General features: G+C 47.0%; 1 protein-coding gene across 2 annotated transcripts; it reads left to right on the forward strand.

Annotated features, from left to right (window-relative positions):
- The first annotated feature begins 640 nt into the window (after positions 1 to 640).
- On the forward strand, positions 641 to 11,442 carry LOC109744708 (MADS-box transcription factor 1-like). 2 transcript variants are annotated; one of them, XM_040387363.3, is made up of 8 exons: positions 641 to 1,137; positions 8,896 to 8,971; positions 9,834 to 9,895; positions 9,988 to 10,087; positions 10,377 to 10,418; positions 10,514 to 10,555; positions 10,710 to 10,852; positions 10,958 to 11,070. In XM_040387363.3, the coding sequence occupies exons 1-8, from the start codon at positions 953 to 955 to the stop codon at positions 10,962 to 10,964; spliced, it is 657 nt and encodes a 218-aa protein (XP_040243297.1). In that variant the 5' UTR covers positions 641 to 952; the 3' UTR covers positions 10,965 to 11,070. The 2 variants fall into 2 exon arrangements, with proteins under 2 accessions (XP_040243297.1, XP_020159443.1); XM_020303854.4 differs by having other exon boundaries at positions 645 to 1,137; positions 11,006 to 11,442.
- Positions 11,443 to 27,411: the final 15,969 nt, after the last annotated feature.

The following is a 27,411-nucleotide window of genomic DNA, read 5'->3' on the forward strand; positions in this document are numbered from 1 at the left end:
CTCCTGGAGGACATTCAGGTTACATTTTATCTCAGTCCATGCATTTTTCTATTCTCGTATTTTTTATAACAGTTGCCACGTTCAAATGGGGCCTAATTTCTATCTTTTCAAACTAATTTAGATTCCTTCGTACTACAACTCAAGGACCCAGAAATAGTGGAAACCTGCCGGCCGGGAATCCAGCACTACCTTTGAGCCTGTGACGGGGCTGCCCAGCATTTCCTTTTATTTTCCAGGATAAAAACAAGCAAAAGGGTTCCTGACGAAGCGCACAGCAAAAGAGAGCAAGAGCCAGAGCAAAATTTAAGATAGTTCACAGAGCTGAAAATTTGAAGATGTTCAGAGAGCTGAAAAAGTAAAGATAGTTCAGAGAGCTGACAGGAAAGAGAAGTCCTACGAAGCCCTAGAAAGGTACTAGCAGCGATGTCATAATGAACTCGCCTCCTTCCTCCAGCGGGCCGTCGACACGTGCCACCCGTCTTTTCCCCCATCCATCTCCCACGTCTGCTGTCTGACGCGCGCCCACCTTTACTGCCCCGAGCTGGTACATATACGCAGATAACTAGATAAGCGTGCCCGTTCTCCACCTCGCTGTGGAGATGGATTCCGGTCCGGGTTGGCACTGTTGCGTCTCCAGCGAGGGGCCGAGTCACTGCGAACTAACCTCACATCAAGTCATCAATCACCCCCTCCCCCACCAACTTCCCCAGAGCTACAGTACACAGAGAGAGAGAGAGACTCAAACGGGTGGCTGAGCTAGTGATCTGGTGATTGATAGTTGATAGGTGAGAGATTGGGTGGAACTAGGAATTTCTAGAGAGAGGGAGAGAGACTTAAGCACCGTGCAAGCAAAGCATACGATCAGACATCCATCTGCTGGCGGCAAAAAAGTAACAAGAGAGAACACGGAGAGAGGAAGAAAGAAAGGGAGGAGGGAGGAGGGAGAAAGGAGATGGGTCGGGGGAAGGTGGAGATGAGGCGGATCGAGAACAAGATAAGCCGGCAGGTGACGTTCGCCAAGCGCCGGAACGGGCTGCTCAAGAAGGCCTACGAGCTATCGCTGCTCTGCGACGCTGAGATCGCCCTCATCATCTTCTCCGGCCGCGGCCGCCTCTTCGAGTTCTCAAGCTCCTCATGGTACGTAACTAAATCAGCGCTCGTTGTTCCGGCATAATAGATCAGCCACCTCTAGAGTGTTCTTTCACTTAGTTCCGCGCAGGTTTCATGGTCAAATCAATTCGGTTTAGGTTAATTCAGATCCGCCGTTTCTTTACTCTCTGTTTCTTTCTCTCTCTCTCTCCCTCCCTCCCTCTCTCTCCCTCTCTCTCTCTCTCTCTCTCGGTTTTGACCCTATCTGTTCATCATCTTTTCCCGTCTTCTGGTCTACTAGATCAATGGATTCATCAAGATCTGGCCAAACAAACTTCTGATTTTCTTGCCTTCAGTTCAGTCAACCAAGAAACATGACAAAACACCCTTCTATATTCTCCAACAAAATTTACGACTGCCCCTTTTTTGTGGAGCATTGCAGCTGTGAAAATTAAGGTCAACTGAAGCAGATAGTGTTAAGCATCGGATCTGTTTACCACATCAATCCTAAGGTTTTCTTGAGTTCGCGACAGACAGCTATATATCCAGCACTTGCGTGTACTGTACATCTTATCATAATTACTTACCTTGGTATAATCGGCAAGAACAAGAAAGCGGTCCATCAAGTTTCTCCTTATTCCTTCGTATTTAGAGCATGCTACTCACAAGATCTCTATCTCCTCCCATATATGCTCATCAGATCCATATATTTCTCATCTAAAATGGTAAATCCAGTTCACGTACTGCAGTGAGATCTGTGGCTTGGCTTACTCTAGGATTCTGGAGAGCTTGGCTTCGGATGTGGTGAGATCTGGGATCTATTTTACTGTTCCATTAGTTACTGTTCCATTGAGGGTAGCAGCAGCTCGATTCCTGGTAGTTAATCTATCTTCACTGAGCCCCGTGTAGAACTACCCGTTGTTGCTTGCACTGACTGCCGAACCGTACGCCAGGGATGTGAAGTGATGTTTCTCATCACACGTCATGTCAACAAATTAACAAGCCACCCATATAGCTTGCATGCAATATACCGATTGGAGTAGTATTTTACACCCATGCATGTGAACTGATGCATGCACAATACGTACATTATACTGTATATATCTTCATGCATGTGAGAAATTTAATGTATACACGGATATACTAACTAATTCCACTCTCTCACGAGGATCGTATTTCTAGGTATGTTCTACCAGATCGTGTACGTATTTGTGAAAAGAAAATTACGGATATTGAACTAGACCTAAACATATAAACTAGACCTGAAAAATAGACCATGTTCTATAAGCCTACAGGATTTATAAAGAATCACAAGAGGATCAATCATCCTCTTGCATTCAAAACACATATCATTTCTGCAAGTCCAAATAGACCACATTAGAGCAAAAATCCCAACATAGATTTTCCTTTTCCTAATTTTACCAAGTGAAGATAACCAAGAATTCAACAACACATTCATGTTAGCAGGAATATGGGGCAGGTTAAAGGTGTTTTCGATCACACACGACATAAATTTTGCAAAAGGACATTGCAAGAGAAGATGATCAACCGTTTCATCCTTTCCACAAAAAACACATTTAGAGTCCCCAGCCCAGCCTCTTTTAGTATGTTATCTTTAGTCGGCACAATATTCCTGACCATCAACCAAACAAACACTCTAATCTTGGGAGGTACATTAATTTTCCACACAAATTCGAAGGGAAAGTTCACACTACTTAGTATCACTTGCTCATAGAGAGATTTGACAAAAAATCACCCATTGGCATTTGAAACCCAAGTAAGTTTATCTTTCTCTTTAGTTAGAGTCAGATCGACCCAGAGGGTTTTAATTTCATTCCACTATGTCAAAGTGTCCCCCTACAAGGTTCTCCTAAAATGGAACTGCTCCCAACCTTTGTTGATCACCTCAGCAAGTGTAATGTTTCTAGAGAAGCACAAATTGTTGATTCTGGAATAAGACTGCTTGAGGGGTTTGTCATCAACCCACCAGTCTTCCCAAAACCTGACATTATGCCCATATATTTTTTAGTAAATTGGAAAAACAAGTCTTTAATAGACAATAGTGCTTCCCAGAACTCGGAGTATCCGGCTTCCAGTTTAACCAGACAGATAGTCATTTTGAAGGTTTTCATGTTTCAAGAGGTTTTACGGAAGCTCTTCTTCAGTTTCTAGCTTCGACAACCATTTAGCAAGGATAGCTTTGTTCATAATTTCCAGATTTACCAGACCCAGGCCCTCTTGTTTTTAGGTTGGCAAACCTCAGACCATTTCATTAAATGATACTTTTTCTTATCTTTTTCCCTGCCAGCAATAGGCTAGAAGGACATCATAAATAGAGGAATACTAGCTAGTTAGAGAAGATTGTGCCAGAGCCAATCTCCCAGCAATATTCATCAGCCTCCCCTACCAACATGCACATTTTTTCTCAATTTTGCTTTCATAAGGTTACCAATCTACATTCTGATTCTAGTTCTATTCACAGGCATCCCCAAATATTTCATGGGCATTTTCCCCAATTGACAAGTAAAAATTTCCCTATAAGTGTTTGCCTTATCAGCGGCTTCTCCAAATAGAAAGAGTTCACTTTTCAGGAAATTGAGTTTCAAACCAGACATTTGTTCAAATGCACATAAAATGAATTTTAATTTTTTTACACTAGTCCCATGATCAGAGAGAAGGAAGATGGTGTCATCAATATACTGCAACATGTTTACCCCCCCTCTCTATACTCTCCCAGAACCACTTTAACAAAATCATTTTTTCTGGCTTTGTCCATAATTATGGCTAAAGCATCAACAACTAGGTCAAATAAGAGGGGAAATAGAGCACCTCCTTGAACTTGTCATTTTGCTAGAGTTGCTTCTGTTCTTAGAGATTTTTTTTTGTTCCCGCCCTTTACATTGAGCTCAGGTAATATGTAGGGTTGTCTATTGTCAAAAAAGGAGTTATGTACATGGCAAAACATTGGGATGTTTGCAATGAGGGTTACTAATAATGTGCCACGTGTCGATCAAGGGCATCATACCTCAAACATGTTAAATGTTGTTGGAGGAGGTGATCAGGAGGATGGTGTGAGGACTGATGTTAGATGTTGTTGGACCTAAATTAACATGTTAAAGGACAATTTGTAGAACCACCAGATCGTGCCGCTTAGGGTTGTGGCTGATGGTCAATGAAAATCGTGAGAGATGCGAGTTGCTTGGCTGATTCTGGTGGCGACTTTGATCTCACCGCAATGAGTTGAAGTACGTTCCTTCTTTGTGGGTGTTTTCCTCATATGGCATGCACCATGGTGGAGCCATGATCCACATTTTTTGGGAGTTCCTTTAGGCACTCAATTGATTGATAGGTGTTACAAAACCAATTTAAAATTTTGAGAGTAAGACTACCCCAAAAAACTTTGACAGGGATTAGTGACTCTTCAACCCCTAATTAAATGCTGCAAAATGTTCACGAGCTACGTACCATTTAAAATATGTGAACAAGAAATTGTGAATAGATCTTTGGAGAAGTGAGACAATGAAACTTCTAAATTCTTACTTACGCTAGCTCTAGCTGCACTAATTAACATTTGTACCTTTGCTAGTCAACGAGAATCGTGCATGACATTGTATTTGTAAGAATATTCTTAATATTTAAGACTTGGCAGTTTAGAAAAACCTGACAGTTGGGGCCCGTTGCTTTAACTTGTTGCACAGATCATAATTTACCTCCGTCCACAATATTTGACCCGAACTACCCCAGAATACCTGGCCTGCGAGTCGTTCCCTCCCATGGGCGATACGGGCGGCGGTGGCAGGTCTCACACCTATCGCCCCCTCCACTCTGGCCTTTGCCTCGCCATCGCCAATGCTTTCAACCGGGCGAAGCCCGGGCGCGGAGCCGGTGGCGGTGGGACCTACTCGTCTCGCCTTTGGGGCGGCCTACTTGCGGATGGTTATCCCACATCAGGTTGGTGCCGAACCGCGTGTCGTCCGGCGGTGGCGGCTGCCGAAGCGTGGCCACGGGATGCCAGATCGGGGCAGTGTTGCTTCGGCGTAGCGGCGACGCAAAGCACGATGGTGGCGGTAGGCCGATGTGGGTCTGGGGGAGCCATGGCTGAACTTGCAGCCATTGCGAGGCTTTGGCGTTCGGGGTGTCTGATAGATCCGGCTATGGTACTCGTGGCCATGTGGACGGCACGACGGTCTTATCTAATAGTTGGGCAGCTGGAGCTTAGTGTCGTCCTTGGTCGAACTGGCGTGGTTGTTCTGATTCAGATCTAGACGGCTTGGTGATCTAGATCCGGTCTGCCGGGCGGTGGTGGCTGCATGACTCCACGATGGTGGTGGTGAAGCAACCCCTATGGATCCACGATGGATGTGGTCACCGAAAGGTCATTGGAAGGGTTTATCTCTTCAGATCTGGTGGTTGACTTCGGCGGTGCGATGCAAACTATGGATGACGGCTTGCCATGGAGGATGGTTGTACAGCGGCGGCGGTCGTACATTGCATGTAGCTGCTGGGACCGCGGAAAAGTGGTAGCGACAATACTTGAGTGACTTCAATGGTGGTGCTACTCGAGCACCCAGACTCGAGCTCCGGGGTGATAGCCAAGGTCTGCCTAAGTTGGCCATACTTGGCAATGACGATGTTTTGTCTACGCCATTACCTTGTTGAAGGTATTGCTCGGATATACTCGGTCTGATTATTCATGGTGAAAACCTAGATTCTGGCCATGGTGGTCGGATCCTGTGATGGCGGCGCTTGAGCGTCGCACCCTTTCTGAAGGCATCACTGTTGAAGAACCTCATCGTCTGTTTGGTGTCATGAGATGATTGGTGTAGATATGGTCATTGTTGTAGTTTGCCGATCGTAGATCTGATTGCTACCGGGCTTTTTTTTCCGCCTAAGCACAGCTTTGGTCTTATATGACTTTGCTAGTTGCTGGCTTGTTTGTATGTGTTGGTGTCGGCTGTGTGCATCCTAGCTATGCAGAAGTCGGCTGTGTACTGATCGTGTTTATATCCTCTTGATGCTTCATTTTGAGTAAATAAAATCCACCCTTTGTCCAAAAAAAACAATATTTAAGCCACACGCAAAGCACATACACTACTAGAGTATATATAGGACATCTAGTCAGCTTAGAAAGCCCATTATTGGTGTGTATATGTGTAATGTGCCAACGGTTGCTGATTCCTGGCCTTTCCATAGATTGACGACCTGGAATAGATGGTCTCTGCCGGCCCAGAATAAGATCAATCTACCAAAGGATTTAGTGTGGTTGGTTGTCCCACCTCAATACTTCATGGGACAGCTGTGTGAAATTTGGCCCTACTAACCATCTGGTTGTTCTTTTTATTCTTATATTAGCTTCATTCGTCATTGATTGACAATAATATTTATTTTACACTCAAATATCAATAGAATTATATATAGCACGTTATAGGAACATAACATATACAAAATAACTCAAAGCCATCATCTTTTATGTCATTCTTATCTCGCGCCTTTGTTTGTGTTGCTGAGTTCACGCATCCTATCTTTGCTTCATTGTTTGTCCAACTACATTCTCCGGTCCTTCTTCATTTGTTGAACGTCATAGAAATTAGCCAAGGCTCTTTGCTCTTTTCATAATTATGAATGAAGAACATAAGGACCTACGTATGAATAAAGATGAAGTAAGTATCCCGCAAAAAAAGAAGATAGAGTAAGTACAAATCGAGAAGTTCTTGCCCGCTCGAGAACATCAATTTCCATGACATGGTCGATAGATTCAATAAAAAAATTGTAATCTCCCATTTGACAATATGCATCTATAAGTAGGATGTAGGGTTATTACACAAATGGGAGCCTAAACTTGGGTAAAACTACCGTGTCACCATTTTGTCCTATGATATATCTTTGGGAATCCCCCTCTACCTATACTATTTTCATGTACCCCGTTTGATCATAAGGTGGTGGTGAATCAAACATCGACAGTTGACCCCACTACTGGGCACGATTGTATGTGTTTCCTTGACTCCACCCACTTCTTCATATCGAAACATGCATGACCAAGGAGCCAATCACATCATATGATGTAGATTACAATGATAATCATCGTTATACAACCAACGACGTCGTGGGTGATGACTAGATAGACCTAGGGGGCTAGACGGGGAGAAGACGTGGGTGTGGGCGCCTTCTTCTTCGCCGTCGCCTCATTGCTGGCCTCGTCCATCACCGTTGGCTTCCTCGCCCACCTGCCATCTACCAGAGCAAGCGAAGGGTGACCGGTCGTCTTCGCAGACGACACGACCTCGCCGCCAGCGTCTATTGATGGCGTAGTGTTCCGCACCATGCTCTTCATGCCTAGCCGCATCCTTGGCGTGGGCGGCGGGGCTGCCATCTACTTCAGTGGCAACGACTCCGCCGGCGTAGCGTCGGTGGGAGTGGCAAGCGGGGTTGCGGACGTGTCCTGTGGTCCTATTCCCGTCAGGATTGGGGCCTCCTATAGCTGTGGCGCCTACATTGCACAACGGAGGAGGGAAGTGAGGCGCCACTGGCGGGAGTTGGGAGGGGACAAATTTTTGCTGAGAATCGTTAGTGGCCACTCAAAAATGAGGGAGCTGGCATGTTTTTGGGCTTGACTCCTCAAAGTTGAGGAGCTAATCGGATAGCAGTTCGGCTAGGCACAACTATTTCTCTCAGATCCACCAAGATAAACACCTATCGATTCCCGCGAGATCCGGCAGAGACACACCTCTACACGCCCCCGATGATGCTAGACGCGCCCCAGGATGAGGGTTAAGGCGGGTAGAACCTTATTTCATCTTCAAGGACCCACCGCAGGCTCGTCTTACTGAGCAGGACACAATCGCTACACAAACTAAAAAAACAAACTAAAATAGAGCAGGAGCCCTCCCATCAGCAAGGGCCGGGATCCGCCGCGCCTCCATGGCCCTAAGGCCACAGGAGACGAGGCAGATCGCTGACGACACCGGCAAGAGGCGGGGGAACCCTAGTGTGGGACTTGCTTATGGAAGGAGGAATAGGAAAACCCGGTACATGCGTAGGGGCCGCCCCACTTTAGCGGCGGAGTTATTGTGCAATGCATGGGCAGGCCATATTAGAGCAGAGCCCATGTTTTTCTCCCTCACAACTCAGTTTCTCTCAGGCAGAGTGTTTTGCTACAAAACTTGGTGGATCGTGGCCCTGTTTTGTCCCAACGAAGCTCTGCCATCACCAGCTTATCTTTGGCATCGCCTACCATGCATTATATGTTACTAGGATGTATTACATCTCAGTGAGTGAAGTGTTGCACACATACTAAAATTCAATTTTGTACATTTTCCTATGCTTTGTGGATCATTATAAATGCCTTCGCTTTTGAGAGCGGCGTTTTGGCACAGGAGCATATGCTCCTGTTTTTTAAATGTGTTTTAAACGTATTTTGAAATGTCATAAAATTTTGGTAAAATGTTTTGGGCACACATCTCAACATTCTACATACTCACAAAGTCGTTTCGTGAAAAACGGATAATTTTTCTGTTGCGTGTGAAAATGATATAATTTGGTGTTAAAAAGGGCTTTTCACTAGACATTTTTTTGTCTATTTTACACAAAGCACAAAAACTGTTGGTTTTCCGTGAAACTTGGCATGCCCATATAGAATATCGAGATGTACACGCCAAATTTTTGTTTGGAATTTTTTGACATTTTGAAATGTTTTTTCAGTAGCAGGAGCATATGCTCCCATGTGCCAAAGTGCATTTCCGTTAACTTTTCTACATTTTTCGTATATCCAGCAATATAAATTGATCCTTCGCTTTTATATGTCAACAGCATGTACAAAACACTTGAGAGATACCGCACCTGCAACTGCAACTCACAGGAAGCGACCCCTCTAGCAGAAAATGAAGTAAGCATCTCAAGTTCTTAACACCTTCCTGAATATAATTAAAGAGGTTATACCTCTCCTTGAACGAAAGCCGTAGCGTGCCGTTTTTGCAAAAACAAAAGGCAGAGTTATACAAGAGAGTAGACAACACGTTCTCTTTTATTTTATTTTATTTTATTTTTGCGATGAACACGTTCTCTTTTAAATGTCTATAGTTTCATAGAACGAAATAAATATACTTTGTGATTGAAAAGAAATTTCCATTCAAGTTTAAATGATATGCCTGTATAAAAGGATTAATAACAAGTATATACTTTTGTTTTCTATGCGGCATATATTGGTAGTCGTTGCCTAAGGGTTCCTTTTCCCGTCTATTAAAATGAGAATTTGATTAAACTCAGTATGCAAAAATATTTATCTAGAGCAATACCATGAAGTTTATAACTATTATTAAGACTGTAGCTAAGGCAAAAAGAACAATACAATACAGTCATGGAACAATAACCATGCATGATGTCTCTAACGCGTGAGGCCTGGTGGAATGCTTACAACCAAAATAAATGGAAATAATAATACAAAAAGGATATTATAACTAATTGCCATGTTCCGCAAACATCAACACGTAGCTACATTAAATTCAGGTGATTGTCCAAGGCTAGCTCCAGGCTGAACACTGCACTGTCTTGCAGTCTGTTGTTGTTTTCAATCTTTCCTAGCTTCCATTTGATGGGACGACATTTGTTTGAACTGTCTTGTTTCTTTGGCCAACATGGTTTGTTGTCATGTTCATGACTGTACATTTTAGCTTCTCTTTCCCACGTACAGCAAGTATTATGTCACTCGAACTGACATGTACCATGCATTCTTTTGTTGTCGAAACTAGATAAATTACCAGCAATATCTGAAGCTGAAGACCAGACTTGAATACCTTGAAAGTTCACAAAGGTAGTTTCCGGACGTTGGGCTGGACGGTTACTTGCTGTGTATATGTATTCCAATGTCGCTCCACCTTATGAGTCCTCGTTCTCATGTCGTAGAAATATTCTCGGTGAGGATCTGGGCCCACTTAGCATTAAGGAACTTGAGCAAATTGAGAACCAAATAGACATATCCCTCAAGCATATCAGGACAAGAAAGGTAGAGAACTTGAACATTTCATGTATATTATATAAGCTCAGGTTCAGCAGCTTCAGATGTTTTTCTGTTATACCGATACTGCTTCAGTTTAATAAGATGTATTAGTTTCAAATTGTCTTAGTGAAAGCTTTTAACTTCAGAGCATATAAATTATACTGTATAAATTGCTATTAGGATGTATCTGAAATTTTAAGACATTTTTCTATAACATTAGCTGAAATATATATATCACAGTTCTGTTGCTGGTTTTTCCTTGATTTATGGGAAAGAAATAATTATTTTTTTGCAGAATAAAGTATTACTTGATGAGCTATATGACCTGAAAAGTAAGGTAATGATGAAGAACTTCAGATAATCCTCGCCCTATATTGCGTGCTTCTTCTGGTAATATATATAATGCATGGCTGGCAAAATGCTGTTCTGCAGGAGCAAGAATTGCAGGATCAAAACAAAAACCTGAGGAAGAAGGTACTATCATCGAGCTTACAAAACTATATTCATACCTTTCCTTGACGAAGTTTGTAAACTACACGAAATACAAAATTATATTTATTCTAGTCCAAAAAATTGAGTCAAATGTGGCCAAATAAATTTCTCATCACTGTTTTCTTGCGAGTGCCAGTTGCAAGATACCAGCTATGCCCAGAATGCGCCCCATATGGCCTGGCAAGATGCAGGACAGAGTAGCTCAAGTGGGCATGTCATTGATACTACTTATCCAGGACTTGTGGAACACCCGGAACATGATTCCTCCATGCAAGTTGGGTATGTCTTTCTACATGGCAATCTCCAAGGCATAAACTATTTTTTTGCAGTATAGTACCCAAACGAGTCATCCATGGTCTGTTCTTACAATTGATAATTGTTCAGAACATGAGTGTTCGGTCAGTTGAAGAGGCTTCTTTTGCTGTGTGAAAGGTACAATAATCAGGCCTACGTGGACCAGCCGAACAACAAGGAAGACATGGCTTCTCAGCGCCTTCATGCACTTGGATCATCTGCAGGTTGGATATGATTGGTTATGGCGACGAGAAAGATAGATTTCACGTATATATTGTACGTCCAATCTGGAGTCCAGAAACTCTGCATATGACTGATGTAGTCACTGGTCTATGTATTGAAATCGCTGCTCTTGGCACTTTTCGAAGAATAAACAGGAGTCGAGTATGTATCTATTGCAATAGTTTATTCATCCACGGACATGGCAGTGGGACATCACGTGGCCTGCCGTTGCGTCCCGTACGTAACTAATATGTTTGGATTTGTGTGTCACGTGTTATATTTTGTGTGCTGAACGTGTGGTCATTACGAACCATATGCATGGACCAAAATACCTCTTGTTGTATGGAGCATAATCAGTTTGATGCCGAAAATTGGCATTGTGTCGACGTGGAATAAGGTTTATCTCAGCCACACTGTCTGGCGGTGCCGACAACGTGGTTGTATGTCTTGGTCCTCCAGCTTCAGTTCCGACCGGTGAAGATTGGCTAATCTCGGCCTCGTCGGAGAGCGTGTGAGGTTTGTGTTCCCTACTCCCTCTTCGCCGTTTTCTTCTTTGAGGCAGCGATTTGTTACGCAAATCAATGCCACCGGCATCTTCTGGTCTACATCATATTGTTGGTGATTTGATTGTTTGTGTTCAGAAAAAAAAGTTACAAGTTCAGTTTAGTGATGAATCTCATGAATTTCATTTTTCTAAGTTCAACAAACAACATCATGCTAAAGATTTACCTCATGAGTACTTAATTCTTAGTCTTGCTTCTATTGTTGTACCTCCTACTGATATTTTAGAGCAATACTTGTTAGAACATGAGAATGATATATGAATATGGAGGAAAGAAAAGAAATAGATGATATTTTCTTAAGGAAGAACCTATTCTGAAACATAATTTGCATGTTGAAATCTTGGGAGATTATCCGCCCCCTAAGGGTGATCCTGTGTTTGAACTAAACAAAATATATCATGTTATTATCAATTCTAATATTTTAGTGCACAAATAGAAAAGATTGTTGAGCACACTAAGAAAACATCGTGCTACAATTGGATATACTCTGGATAATCTCAAGGGCATCAACACAGTTATGTGTCGACACAAAATTAATATGGAGTCAGATGCTAAAACTGTTGTTGATCATCAACAACGCTTGTGGAAGTATGTATAATTTATTTTATGGATGATAGTAGATGGGTAAGTCATGTTCATTGTGTCCCTAAGAAATGTGGCATTATTGTTGTTCCAATGATAAAAATGAACTTATCCCGAAAAGCGTTATCACCAGCTATAGGATGGTTATTGACTTTAGAAAGTTAAATAAAACTACTCGAAAATATTATATCCTTTATATTTTGTTGATCAAATGTTAGAAAGATTATCTAAGCACACGCTTTTATTTTCTAGATAGTTATTCTTTTTTTTCTCAAATACATGTTCATCTTGAGGATCAAGAGAAAACTATGTTTGCTTGTCCTTTTGGTACTTTTGCTTATAGATGTATGAATTTTTTGTTTATGCAATGCACCTGCTACATTTCAAAAATGTATGACCACTATATTTTATGACTTCTTCGAAAAAATAGTTGAAGTTTTCATGGATGATTTCTCCATCTATGGGACTTCATTTGATGATTGCTTGCACAATCTTGACAAAGTTTTACACAGATGTGAGGAAACTAGTCTTATCTTGAAGTGGGAGAAGTGCTGCTTCATGGTAAGCGAAGGTAGTCCTTTGTCATAAAATTTCTGAAATAGGCATTGAGGTACATAAAGCTAAAGTGGCCGCCATTGAGAAAATGCCATGTCTTTAAGATATCAATGGTAGAAGAAGTTTTCTTGGTCATTCGGGTTTCCATAGATGGTTCATTAAGGACTTTTGTAGAAAAAAATAGGCCTCTTACTAACCTTCTGCAAAAATATGTTCCATTTATTTTTTATGATGATTGTGTGAATGTCTTTGAAATCTTAAGAAAGCTTTGATTTCTCCTCTTACTGTTCAACCACCTGATTGGAAATTACTCTTTGAAATTATGTGAGATCCTAGTGAATATGTTGTAGGTGTTATCCTTGGTCAAAGTGTTGATAAGAAATTGAATGTTATTCATTATGCTAGTAAGACTTTGGGCAGTGTCCAAAGGAATTATGCTACTACTAAGAAAGAATTTCAAGCCATTGTTTTTTCTTATGATAAGTTTAAACCTTACATTGTTGATTCTAAAGTAACTATTCACACAGATCATGCTGCTATGGATAAAAAAATGCTAAGCCTAGGTTGATTAGGTGGGCTCTTTTATTACAGGAGTTTGATTTGCATATTGTTGATATAAAGGGAGATGTAACTCCTATAGCTGATAATTTGTCTAGGATGGAGAACATTCTTGATGACCCAATTCCTGTCAATAATAGTTTTCCTGATGAGAAATTAGCTGTTATTAATGCTTCCCCTCATGATAATCCTTGGTATCCTGATTATGCAAATTATATTGTTACTAAATATTTGCCACCCAAATTTACACACTAACAAAAAAATCTTCTTTGACAGTAACATCCCAAATTTTCAATTTGGAATGTTTTAAAATTATAGCTAAGCATCTATTGCATCTTGATTGAATTGGGGTGGAATTTTAAAACTTCAGAGGCATTTGAATATTTTCCTGTTGAATTGAATTCATTTCAAATTGGCATTTGAAATTCATTTTAAAAACCCCCTGACAAATACTTTGTTCAAAAAAGTATGAAAGGAGCTCATATGACACTCCAAAAAGTCAGAAAAAATAATGCCAAAAAGTTCTGAGTTCGAAATTGATTTTATTTGGAATTTTCAAAATAAAATGTTTTTCATAAAGTTTGCGTTTTGCCTCTGAAAAATATTTCACCTTTTAGGGTTTATTTTGTTGATCATTTTGATATGAATGTGTGTGTGTGTATATATATCCTATACAAAATTATTTTTATTTTCTCTATTTCTATTTTCTCTCTGTCAAAAATTCAAATAAAAGGAAAGTGCAGTGCACCCGCCAGGCCAGCCGCGGCCTGCCTCCCCGCGCCGCACCAAAATTCTCTCGGGGCCGCCGCCCGACCCAGCGCCCACTCCCCACGCCCACCGAAAGGCGGGGCCCGCAGCATCCCCTACCTTCCGCAACAGCCGCGACCGTCTCCGGATCGCGTTCGACATCAGCCGCGTCCGCGCCCCTCTCAAAACCCTAGCCCGACTCGACCTCCTCCACAAGAAAGTTGTCCTATATATACCCCTACCCCTCCTCTCGTGATCCCTTTCAAATGACACGCCTAAAACCCTCTATAGCCCATGCACACGACAAACGCATCTCGCCGTCCACCGCCGCAATTCGTCACCGTTCCCATTACTGGTGAGCACCCCTGCCTCCAAACCTCAACAACAGCACGCCCTCCACCTTGTGCATCTTTTTGACATTTTTTGTCCTCTAGATCGCTCCGTTGCTGCGAGCCCGAGCTCATCCGCCCGTCACCGGAGCTGCAGAGTGTCCGGAGCTCTACCGCTTCGCCCCGGCCGCCTCTTTCATCCCCGACCGCCGGCGAGACCATCCCCGACCCCGCCTCTCTCCGCCGCTTCCAGCCGTCACCTCCGCCGTCTCCCTCGACCACCGGAGCAACTCCAGCGACCGCACCCAAGCCGCCTCCCGTCATCGCCGTGGTAAGACCACCACCGTCCAATCTTTAATAGATGGCCCCGATTAGATCATCAATAGTTAGACTTTTTATTTTCAGATCGGTTTTGTTTTTAGTATGGTTTATTATGGTTTAGATCTAATCGGTTTAGCCGGTCAATTTTTCTTTTAGCATGTGCGGTTTTGTTAAATTTTCTTAAAGTTTCTTTGGATATCAAATTTGACCATGTTTGAAATTATGAATTCAATCAATATGAAATTTGTTCAAATCACTAAATTTGCAATAACTTGAGCTAGGAATAGTTTTTTTAATGTTTCTTTTTGCTACTGGTTTCTTATGACTTTGTTTATCATTAGGATTAAATTGGGGAATTTTAGGATTAACTAAAATTAGCTAATCAAGAAAACAATACTGTTTTAGGGTTTTATAGCCTTTTTGTTGTTTTCTTTAACTTTAATTGTTTTAATTTATTTTCTTTTGCTATTTGTGACATGTTCAGATTAGTTTGTGGTAACTTAGCAGTAGCAATTTTATTTTGTAGTAAAAATATTTTTAGTTTATTTCCTTTTTTTGCCAAGAAACTTGTTTTGATCATCATAGGAGTTTCATAAAAGGTTTTAAAGTGATTCTTGTTGCATAAATTTTGTTGTTGTTGTTTTCCTTTCGGTTATTTAGCAAAAACCATATTTTTTCTGTTAAAGAAATATTTAGTAGTAGAAAACTATTTTATAGCTTGTTTTACTTGTAGTAAAAACTTTGCATTGATTTTTATGACTTCTTTGGTTTGTTTTGAATTTTCATTGTGTGTTATATTGATTATTATTTACTAAGTTTTACTTGCTATTATGTTGTTATTTTGTGTGATGTTATGCTTTTGTGTACTGTTTGTTTCCATAGAGTACCCGGAGTGCGAGGCTTGTTACTACGAGTCTTTTGCGTTCGAAGATCGTCCGCAAGGTAAGTCTTTGATCATAAATTTCTATTACCTATGTTTTATTGCATAAGTTGATATGCTCCCCACCATGCATGCAAGTAGAAGAATTTAAGTTATGTTCTTGAGTAGTACCATGTGGTAGGATGAACTCACAATCCCCATGTTACTAATGCCCGGGACGTTGTAGTTAATTTTGCTATGCTTCGTAGACGAGGTTGGTTGAGTGATTCACATGGGAGTTGTGAGAGTCAATATGTTGAAAAACTCAAGACTTCAAGATGCTCAAGACGGACTTCAATTCACTACTGGGTGGAGGATGGATGGACGCGTACCCTGCACCACCAAGTGGTTGACCCAGGGATGCATGAAGAAGCGCCATGACATGTTGCGGAAAGCTTCACCCAGCCACGAAGAGATGGATGGATATACCTTGACCAGAAGCTTACCTATGCATCCGCAAGCCATTATGGGCTCTGGCTTGGATGACCCTAGGCATGATTCTAGACGGACTATGCCAGCAGATGTAGAAGAACGGTAAATGGATGGGCACTGGCAGTGGCCCAGAGGAACTCTACGGAAGACCCTGTTTTTGTTCATCCCGTCTTCAAACACCAGGCAACGCGAGGACATAAAGGAGGGAATGATTCTTGCTGGTAAAGTGCACAAGACTTTATACAGTGAAATCTAATCGATTAGGCGTGTCCTCGGTTACGGACAACTGAGCCTCTGGAATTGGATTTATTCGAAACTCTCGACACCAAACACAATTAATTAATTGATGGGTTATTAATAATTTCGGGAATGAGACACTGGTTGGCGGAACCATCTCAATAACAACAAATATTTTGTAGTAATTGCAAGCAAGTCCTTTTGTTATAGGGGAAAAATTGCTTTTGGCAAAACCTTAAACGTGGAGCCCCACAACCAAAATTGCATATAGTGTTAGTAATTTATTTTGTTCTCTCTCTCTATGACTTTCCAGCATATTCAAAATGCTGACCTACATGGTTGCAATGTCTCATGTTGCAGAGGATTATTCCGACCAGGAGTGAGGCTACGATCCACGCTCGGTGATTGCCCTTTGGAGTCAGATGGACTCGCTTATCGTCTACGCTTCCGCATTAGTTTTTCTCATGAGTTGGCCTTCGGCCGAATTTATTCTGATCTAATAAAGACTCTATATGAGAATCGTGTAACAAATCAGGTGTGTTTAAATTTTGATATTTTCATCAATGTACTGTGTGTGCCAGCAGGTTCTTGGGATGGTACAGATACACAGAGACTAGACCATTTTTGGGTCTAGTCGCTACAGAGATGGTATTCAGAGCACACGCTGACCATATGACGTAACCCTGAGGATCAGAAAGCCATAGGAAGAAATTTTTATTTTATGTATTTATTTTCCATAATTCTTCCCTGTTCATTTATGACTTCCATCTGATTTTCAACATTCTAGATGGCCACCGAGTACATCCCAGTTCTGTTGTCGGAGTTTTGCCAGTCGGATGAAACGATGCCTTTCGGTAAACACCTGGTTCAGATCATCAGGAAGCTGAAGATTTCTCTGCCCTCCATCACTGGGACTCCTACTAATGCACTTCCGACGGACACTCACTATAGGATTGTGGTGCATATTCTAGGGAGGACATTCGGTGGCTTTTCGGAGCCCATTGACTTCCAGTTTACTGCCCCTAATTGGATCCTCGGGAGGGACATGACTATTCATTGTGCACATGGACATCTCTGGGGGAGTACATGGCCGAGCTCGATGCATCAGACCTCACCATGATTTCCCGCAAAACTGCAAATGGATATATCGTGCGTACCGTGGATGACGTCTCCATTCTTTCATATGTCCAAAACCTGGAGACTCACATCAGGACTCTCGAGGTTCAGACGCGTAGATGCTCAAAGACGTTCAGGAAGCTGATCTTCCATGAACTGGAATTGGAGAACAAAGCCCGCGAGGACCATGACAAGCATGAGAAGGAAGTCAAGGATCTTCTGGAGAGAATCGAGAACCTGAAGACTTATATTACCGCGATGGAAGAGAAGATGGACCTGGGAGAAGACCTTTATCCGAGTGGTGACCATGGACCCCTCATGAGCAATGATAAGGACTACGAGGAGAGCTCCACTGAAGGACGCACCAAGAGGAGACGCACCATCGGAGGACGCACCACCGGAAGACGCAAGGATATCTGAGGAGTACACTTAGTCATGCTCGCCATGTTATTTTTATTTTCTCGTTGACCGATTAGGCCTTTATTTTCTATTTGTCATGAGATTTGTATTCTGAGATTGAACTACGTTTGAGTGAATGAATAAATGATTGGTGTGATAATGATTGTTGCATGCATATGGGTGGTGTCATTTTCTCTAGACCCTTGTTCTATTCAAATTTCTCATCCACTCCCAAACATCAGATGCCTCTGGGATGTGACCCCGGATTCACTTTCGCACCAGAGCTCACCTAGTTGATCCAACAGAAGAATTCCTTTATGCAGATGCTCATCCAGAACCAAGGCAAAAACAACAACAACAATCCACCGTTACCACCCCCTATCGACAACCTGACCCGTTTCTTAAGGTTGAATCCGCCGGTGTTCTCTACCAGCACCGAGCCAATTGTTGCTGATGATTGGCTCCACAAGATGGAAAGGGAGCTAGTAACTGTTGGATGCATGGATGCGGAGAAGGTGCGCTTTGCCGCACATCAGCTTGATGGACCCGCAACCTCCTGGTGGGTGACGGTGTCAAAACCGGCGGATCTCGGGTAGGGGGTCTCGAACTATGCGTCTAGGATTGATGGTAACAGGAGACGGGGGACACGATGTTTACCCAGGTTCGGGCCCTCTCTATGGAGGTAATACCCTACTTCCTGCTTGATTGATCTTGATGAATATGAGTATTACAAGAGTGGATCTACCACGAGATCGTAATGCCTAAACCCTAGAAGTCTAGCCTGTATGACTATGGTAATGAGTGTATCCTTTCCAGACTAACCCCTCCGGTTTATATAGACACCGGGGGGATCTAGGGTAACATAGAGTCGGTTACATTAGAAGGAATCTTCATAGTCGGTCGCCAAGCTTGCCTACCACGCCAAGGAGAGTCCAATCCGAACACGGGTACAGTCTTCGGCCTTCATGTCTTCACAGCCCATCAATCCGGCCCATGGATAACAGGCCGGACGCCCGAGGATCCCTTAGTCCAGGACTCCCTGAGTAGCCCCTGAACCTGGCTTCAATGACGAGGAGTCCGGCGCGCAGATTGTCTTCGACATTGCAAGGCGGGTTCCCCGAACTCCAAGGTAGTCTTCAGATGAGATGATAGTATTCGGACCTGTCACACACACCATACACAACCGCAGAGAGAATATATTTTTACACGAGTTCCATTCGCTGACAACTTTTTTGCAGCACGACATCACGTCTGACCGGTCATAATTCCAAACCGCTTTTGTGTTCGACGCTCCACGTCCCGAGATGCGGTTGCCATTGGCACGTCTCATCAAAGCAGAGATCGTGTCCCCTTATCGTGGGATTCTCATCAATGAGGGCAGGGGTAACCCATCCGTGCCATTCATACAACCCTTGGGAATAGGCGAATCTTAAGGCGAGTGAGGAGGCGTTTAATATTCGCTGCCTTTATAAGGGGATAAGGATTCCCTCTTCCTCTCTCACGTCCTCTTTCTGTCTCCGCCTTTCCAATCTCGAGCTCCAGCGCCCAAGTTCTCATCTCCTTTCCACTCAAGCAACCATGTCCGGATCCGGAGGTCAGGGCAAGTGGATGGTCTCCTCCGTCAAGGAGGAGGATATTACTGAGCTTCGGGCGGCCGGATATTTGGCGAAGGAGATCGCCCACCGTCTGCCGGCCGAGGGACAAGTCGTCCCCACGTCGAAGCCCACCGAGAGGGTAGTATTCATCCCCCATTTCTTCCGCGGGCTAGGGTTTCCACTCCACCCTTTCGTCTGCGGGCTGATGTATTATTACGGGATAGATTTCCATGATCTGTCCCCGAATTCCTTCCTCAACATCTCGGTGTTCATCGTCATGTGTGAGGCCTTCCTCCGTATCCAACCCCACTTCAGGTTGTGGCTCAAAGTCTTCAACATGAAGCCAAAGGTGGTGGATGGCCAACACGCGGAGTGCAGAGGAGGCACGGTGAGTAAGCTGTCCAACGTCTCCTGGCCCAAAGGCACTTTTGTGGACATAGTAAAGGAGTGGCAGAAGCAATTGTTCTCCATCACAGAACCTCGCGGCACCACCTGGGCCGCAACTGCCAAATTCTGCTCCTGCGCCCCCATGCGACTCACCTCTTGGGTCGAGAAGATTCTGGACTGGTGTTCACCTGACGAGCTGATAGCGCTGCAGACGCGCATTCAAAGCATGCTAACCGAGAATGTCAAGCTCGTCGATGTAATCCAGGTGATGCTAGTTCGCCGGATTCTTCCGTGCCAGCGCCGAAGCCGCCCTCTGTGGGAGTTCAATTCGAAGAAGCACCAGACCTTGGTGAGGCTCTTCGATACTACCCATGAAGGTGCTTGGAAGTTTCTCTTTAAGGGCAACGAGAAACCGCCGGCCGCAGACTTAGATCGCGGGCACGACGCAAAGCACCCCGCCAGCGAGGTATGTATTCCCTACTTGTTTATTTCAAGGACGATGCATGAGCTCTTATTATTTCTTTTTCAGGACTGGATGGAGAGGGCGAAACGGATCCAGTGTCCGGCTTCGTTGCCCGAAGAACCGGTCATCCCGCGTCTGGCAAAGGTGCTGGTGCCGGCGCCCTGTAAGGCGCCGGAGAAGAAGGCCAAGGGGGCCAAGAGTGGCCCACGTCGCAAGGGCACTTCGGATGTGACGTCCGAAGACGACGAAGCCCATTCCTCTGTCCCTGAGGACAATGGCGAGGAAGAGGAGGTGGAGGAGGAGAACAATCCTCCCCGTCAGGAGAGAAAGAAGAAGAGGGCGGCCTCATCGCATCTGGAGGCGGAAACGCCCAAGAAGGGGAAGGGCGTCCCAGCGGTCAACACCGCGTGGGACGTTGATAGGAGTTAGGAACGACGCCCCCGCACTAAGCCCCAAGCCGCATCGTAAGGGACATGGCCGCACACACGCACATCCGGCCCTTTCTTCATTATCTTGATATAGTTAACTGTACTATTGCAGTCTGGCCCGCGACCTTATCCAGCGATCCTCATCTGGAGGTTCGTTGGATTCGGCGGAGATGGCGAGCATGTCGCCGCCGCCCACTTATTCCCCCGGGGCCAGGGACGACACCGAAGTGTTGTCCCGGAGGACTGCTCCGAGCCGCGGAGGAACCCAGGATGCTGACCGGGAGGCGCCACAAGGCGAGACCTCCACTGCCGGACACATGGGGCAGACCCCCATGGAGACTGGCGAAGAGGGCCGTATTCAGTTCGGCCCTCAGCTGAATATGATTCTGGAGACCCATATAGCTCCGAAGTCAGGTGAGCAGCCCCCTTCGAAGGAGGGGGGTGTGCCGATTCTGCCGGTGGCCCCTGTCCATCCAGGGGCGCCGGATAACCTGATGGAGGCGCTACGAGGCGCCTCCGTTGTGGACGAGCACCGTGTCCTTATGGGTGCGTTGATCGAGAAGGTTCACTCCGCCAAGAGTGGACTGAATGAAGCCTGCAGCAACCTGTTGACAGGTTTCGAGGTAAGAAAGAGAAAAAACCCCATGTAGACAGTAGCACCTGAGACACTGTCCGGTGTTCGGCGAGAAGAACCGGACAGAGGATCAATCTTTTGTTATAGGAGACTAACGTAATATGCATGAATAAGCAGGCGTCGATGTTGGCCGCAACCTCGCATGCTGCCGAAGTCTCTGAACCGAGGCAGAGGCTGGAGCGGACCGAGAACGAGCTCGGCGAGGTTAAGGTTTGGCTCCAGGAGAAGCAAGGTAAGTGATGACTTGCTATGTGTTCGGAAAGAATAGGCGCTGTATTTTGACCGCAGTGTCATAATATGTGCAGGAGCCGCGACCGAGGTCGATGCCTGTCGGGTGGTTGGTGCGACATATGCCAAAGGATGGCTTATCATTGTGGGAGCCAATAAAACGTCGCCGGTGCCTGGAAACGGGATGAGGCGAAGACATGCACGCCGGCGAATCTTACCCAGGTTCGGGGCTCTCCGAGGAGATAACACCCCTAGTCCAACGCCAGTCTGAGGGCACAGCTGGGGGAGTCCCAGACTGCTCTTCGTGCCAGGGACGCGGAGCTCGCCGCCTTGGTGCAGGAGCGCGACCGCCTGGTCAAGAAGCTGGCCGACCAGGAGGAAGGCCACAAGGCTGCGCTGAAGGGTGCGCAGGATCGCGAAGCCGCCCTCCAGGCCGAGTTCGAGACGGAGGCGGCCGGCTTGGCAGAGGCCAGGCAGACTCTGGTCTCCGGCTATGGCTAGATTGAGGATCTGGTTGACGGTAAGTCGTCTGCCCCTTCATCCTCTCTTGCCATCTGCTACTTCGACTTGTTTTTCTGATTTGGGGTTCTTCTTTTCTTTGTTTCTTCGCGCAGAGTACTTCCCTGGCTACTCAACTGCGGGCAACCAGGCCATCGAAGCTCGTCGCGAGGCGAAGAGGCAAGCCGGCTTCGAGATCTCGCCGACCGATGGCCGCTCGCTGGAGGAGCAGCTCCTGGCGATCCAGGCTCGTATCCAGCCGGCTCACAGGCTGCTCCGCCGGCTTCAGCGTGCCGGGTCGCAGGTCTTGGCCGCCCTCTGGCCCGGCCAAGTGGTCCCGCGCACTCCCAGCCGGACCGCCGACTGGCTGGAGGTGGCCGTCGGCCGCTTCGAGGCTTGGAAGGCGTCAGCGGCTCGCTCCGGCGCCGGGCGGGCACTGGAGTTCGTCAAGGCCTGGTATCCCGGCCTGAACTTGGACCAGCTGGCGACCTGGCGGCAGCAAGCCGACACGGAGCTCGAGCCGGCGCGGCCGGCCATCATTCGGCGAGCTTCGGCGATCGCCGACTACACCGACACCAACGTCTTCGCCCCCGAGGTGGACGACAATGGAGTCGCCCAGCCGGAAGATTGGTTCGGGCTGGACCCGGCGTACGGCGAGGACTCGTCGGAGGAGATCGACTCCAGCGACGAGGGTGAGGAGGAGGAGGAGGAGGAAGAAGACGTTGAGCCGGCTGGTGGAGCAGCCGGCCAGCCTGACCGCGCCTCCAGCACTACGTTGCATGCGAGTGCGTCTCCTGTTGTGGGAGGCGGTCAAGCCGGGACCAGCTAGGCGGCCACTCCTTCAGCCGGCGAGCTGCCTTCACCGACCAACTCGGCCTTCGCGCCTTTGTCTTCTTTCTTTTGTTTCCTGTCTTGTTACTTTTGAACAATGTTTTTGGTTAAGTCTGCACAGTTCCACCCACTGGGTGTATTCAAACTTAATTCTGTTGCCAGCCTTTAGGCGGCTTTTATGTATATAAGTTATGCAATCGGTCTTTCCTTGTACTTTCGCTTTTTGTCCTTCTGCTTTTTTCCTTTGCCACCCTCCCTTGGTTGCCGCCTCCCTAGTCAAACAGTTGCTCTGCAATCTGTAGCCGGGGAGTGCCTGGCCGATTGGGGAGGGGGAAGTACTTTTAGCTCGGTCGGACTTAAGCTAAGTTTTTTTAGGAAGCCGGCCAGCCGGCTGTTGTGACAGTCGGCAGGCGTATATAGAGGCCGTCTTTTTGCTATATAGGTTAGTTGTTCCTTAGCCGTTTTCGTGTGGGCGTCCTTTCTGTCTTCTCTCTTGCTAGTCGGACAGTCAGTTCTTTGAGCTGCGACTTTCAACAAGAGAGGACTGGGGAGCCGGCGCACTACTTTGCTGACTTCGGGAAGAACTTATAATATAGCTTAAGGCGGCCAGTCCCCGGGCCGACTAGTCGGACCCGGTGCCGGACAAGAATTCAAAATGTAATAAGACATTCATGGATATGACACTCGTCATCCATAGATAAATAAAAGGCAGTCCCCGAGTACTGTTCGGGGGGCCTGTTGGTTTGTAACTTAATACAAAAGGGGTAGCGTGATACATACTGCTTTTCAGCTGTAAAATTGTCTTAGGAGGTTTGCGTTCCATGGTCGCTCCGACTCCTTGCCGGAGTCGTGTCTCTTGCGTGCTCTTGGCTTTTGCGCGTCGATCAAGTAGTAGGAGTCGTTGCCGAGTGCCTTGCTGACAACGAAGGGGCCTTCCCAAGGGGCCGAGAGCTTGTGCTGGCCGGCTGTTCGCTGGATCAGCCGGAGCACAAGGTCGCCCTCTTGGAAGGATCTTGGCTTGACCTTGCGGTTGTAGTAGCGGCGCAGGCCTTGCTAGTAGATGGCGGACCGGCTGAGGGCTAACAGCCGGCCTTCTTCCAGTAGGTCGACGCCGTCTTCTCTTGCTTCTTTGGCTTCCTCCTTCGTGTACATGGTGATCCGAGGCGAGTCGAACTCGATGTCTGTTGGGATGACAGCCTCGGCACCGTACACGAGGAAGAATGGAGTGAAGCCGGTTGACTTGTTGGGTGTAGTGCGCAGACTCCAGAGGACAGCCGGCAGCTCTTCGAGCCAGCAGCCGACCGATCGCTCCAGTGGTACAACCAGTCGGGGTTTGATGCCGGAGAGGATAAGTCCATTTGCTCGCTCGATCTGGCCGTTTGACTGCGGGTGGGCAACGGACGCTAAGTCCAGTCGGATGCCCTGTGTCGCGCAGAAACATGCCAGCGCGCCTTTGGCGAAGTTCGTGCCGTTGTCGGTGATGATGCTGTGCGGCACGCCGTACCGAGTGGTGATGTCGGTGATGAATGTCACGGCAGTCGGCCCGTTCAGCTTCTTAATCGGCTTTGCTTCGATCCACTTTGTGAACTTGTCCACAGCAACGAGTAGATGTGTCAAGCCACCGCGGGCCGTCTTGAAAGGGCCCACCATGTCCAGTCCCCAGACGGTGAAAGGCCAGGTGAGGGGAATGGTCTTGAGGGCAGAAGCCGGCAGGTGTTGTTTGGAACTGAAGACTTGACATCCTCTGCAGGTCTTGACTATTTCTTTAGCATCCTCCAAGGCAGTCGGCCAGAAGAACCCATGGCGGAAAGCCTTGGCCACGAGGGATCTTGAGGCGGCATGGTGGCCGCATTCACCTTGGTGGATGTCTTTGAGGATTGCCACTCCTTTTTCAGGCTCGACGCAACGCTGGAAGACTCCAGTGACGCTGCGCTTCACAAACTCCCTGTTGATTATTGTGTATGCTGCGGCTCGTCGTTGCACTAGTCTTGCTGCGATCTCATCAGTCGGCAGCTCTCTGCTGACTAGGAACTTGAGGATGGGCTGGGCCCATGAGGGAGCTGTGACTTCTTCTGCTGTTATCGTGGCCACCATGACTCGGGTGGGTGGGTTGGGTGTTGCATTGGGGTCGACCACCACTTCTTGCGTCGTTGCAGTCCCCTGGCCGACTGCTGCAGTCCCCGGGCCGGGCTCTGAGGTCCCTGGGCCGGGTGCGACTACGTCAGTTCCCGGGGCAGTCGTCGAAGTCCCCGTGCCGCCTGCGGGATTTCTTGAGCCGGATCCGGCTGTTTCTGGTGCAGGCGGTACGAAGATGGAATCCGACTCTGGAGACGGCTTGATGGACGGCTTGAGGAGGCGCTGGAGGGAGACGCCAGTCGGTATGGCTTGCCGGGTGGAGCCGATCCGTGCTAGGGCATCTGCTTGGTCGTTGTCGGCCCTTGGCACGTGAAGGAACTCGCACCCTTCGAAGTATCTGCTCATCTGCTGGACGAGGAAGCGGTAGCTCGCCATGTTCGCGTCCTTGGCGTCCCAATCGCCAGATGATTGCTGGACCACTAAGTCGGAGTCGCCGTAGCACAGGATCCGGCGTATGCCGAGCTCTTTGGCTAGCCGGAGCCCATGTACGAGCGCCTCGTACTCGGCCACGTTGTTGGAGGCGGCGAAGTGGATCTGCAGCGTGTACTTGAGCTTGTCGCCTTTGGGAGAGGTGAGGACGATGCCGGCTCCCAAGCCGGTGCGCATCTTGGACCCGTCAAAGTGCATCCGCCAATGGGTAGAGTCGGGAGCCGGCGGTAAGTACTGGGTCTCGGCCCAGTCGACGAGGAAGTCGGCCAATGCTTGCGACTTGATGGCGGTGCGGGGTTGATAGAAGATCGTGTAAGGTGCCAAGGCAATGGCCCATTTGGCCACCCGGCCGGATGCATCCGGGCTGCCTATGATCTCGGCGAGCGGGGCAGTGCACACGACCGTGATGGGGTGCTCTTGGAAATAGGGCTTCAATTTCTTGGCAGCGAAGTACACCCCATAGCACATCTTCTGGTAGTGCGGGTAGTTTTGCTTCGAGCTAGATAGTACTTCGCTGAGATAGTAGACCGGCCTCTGGACCAGCTGGGCTCGGCCTTCCTCCGGGCGCTGGACCACAACAACAGTGCTGACGACTCGGCTTGTCGCGGCGATGTAGAGGAGCATGGGCTCCTTCTCAGTCGGCGCGGCCAGGACAGGCGGAGTGGTCAACATTTTCTTCAACTCATGGAAGGCTTGGTCGGCTTGATCATTCCACTCAAAGTGAGTGGACTTCTTCATGAGTCGGTACAGGGGGAGGGCCTTCTCTCCTAGTCGGCTGATAAAACGATTCAGGGAGGCTAAGCAGCCAGTGAACTTCTGCACATCTCGCAGCTTGGTGGGTATCTCCATCCTCTCGATGGCCTTGATCTTGACAGGGTTGCACTCAATGCCGCGTTCGGAGACCAGGAAGCCTAGCAGCTGGCCGGCTGGTACTCCGAACACGCACTTCTTGGGGTTGAGCTTGATCTGGAATCGGCGCAAGTTGGCAAATGTTTCCTTCAGGTCTTCCAGCAAGGTACCGCGCTTCTCTGTCTTCACCACAATGTCGTCTACGTAGACGTGGGCATTTCTGCCGAGTTGTTTCAAGAGACATTTCTGCATGCAACGCTGAAAAGTGGCACCGGCGTTTCTCAAGCCGAATGTCATTGTCAGGTAGCAGAAAGCTCCAAAGGGTGTGATGAAGGCAGTCTTCAGGCGGTCAGCTGGGTCCAACTTGATCTGATGATACCCTGAGTATGCATCCAAAAAACACAACAGCTCGCATCCGGCTGTAGAGTCTATCACTTGGTCAATCCGTGGCAAAGCAAACGGATCCTTTGGGCAGGCCTTGTTCAGACTTGTGTAGTCTATACACATGCGCCACTTGTTATTCTTCTTCAAAACTAGAACTGGATTGGCAAGCCATTCTGGAAAGAACACTTCCATGATGAAGCCGGCTGCGAGGAGCCGGGCTATCTCTTCTCCCACGATTCTTCGCTTCTCTTCTGATAGTCGGCGGAGGGGTTGCTTGACCGGCTTCGCATCAGCTCGGACATGTAATTTGTGCTCGGCGAAATCCTTCGGGACACCCGGCATGTCCTTTGGGGACCATGCAAAGATGTCTCGATTCTCACGGAGGAAGTCGGCGAGCTCGCCTTCCTATTTACTGTCCAAGTTCGCCCCAATCACGGCGAACCTCTCTGGGTGCTCCGGGTCTAGAGGTATCTTCTTCGTCTCTTTGGTAGGCTGGAAGGAGCCCTGCGCATCACAGTCCTTGGGGTTGGGGGACAAGGTCGGCTGCTTGCCGGGCATGGCCACAACCCGTTCCAGCATCTTCTTCTCTTCCGCCACCACGAGGGACTCGGCCAGCCGGCTGCTGGCCATGGCACACTCGATGGACTTCTTGTAGTCGCCGGCTACCGTGATGATCCCCTTCGAGCTCGGCATCTTCATCTT

This window comes from Aegilops tauschii, chromosome 4 (assembly GCF_002575655.3).
Source record: "Aegilops tauschii subsp. strangulata cultivar AL8/78 chromosome 4, Aet v6.0, whole genome shotgun sequence".
NCBI classification, from domain to species: Eukaryota; Viridiplantae; Streptophyta; class Magnoliopsida; order Poales; family Poaceae; genus Aegilops; species Aegilops tauschii.

Bases quoted from the DNA above. Each gene is read 5' to 3' on its own strand.
- LOC109744708 (XM_020303854.4), top strand. From the start codon at position 953: ATGGGTCGGGGGAAGGTGGAGATGAGGCGGATCGAGAACAAGATAAGC. The intron at 1,138-8,895 runs GTACGTAACTAA...ATATGTCAACAG, and splicing joins GAGTTCTCAAGCTCCTCATG to CATGTACAAAACACTTGAGA. The intron at 10,853-11,005 runs GTATGTCTTTCT...GCTGTGTGAAAG, and splicing joins GATTCCTCCATGCAAGTTGG to GTACAATAATCAGGCCTACG.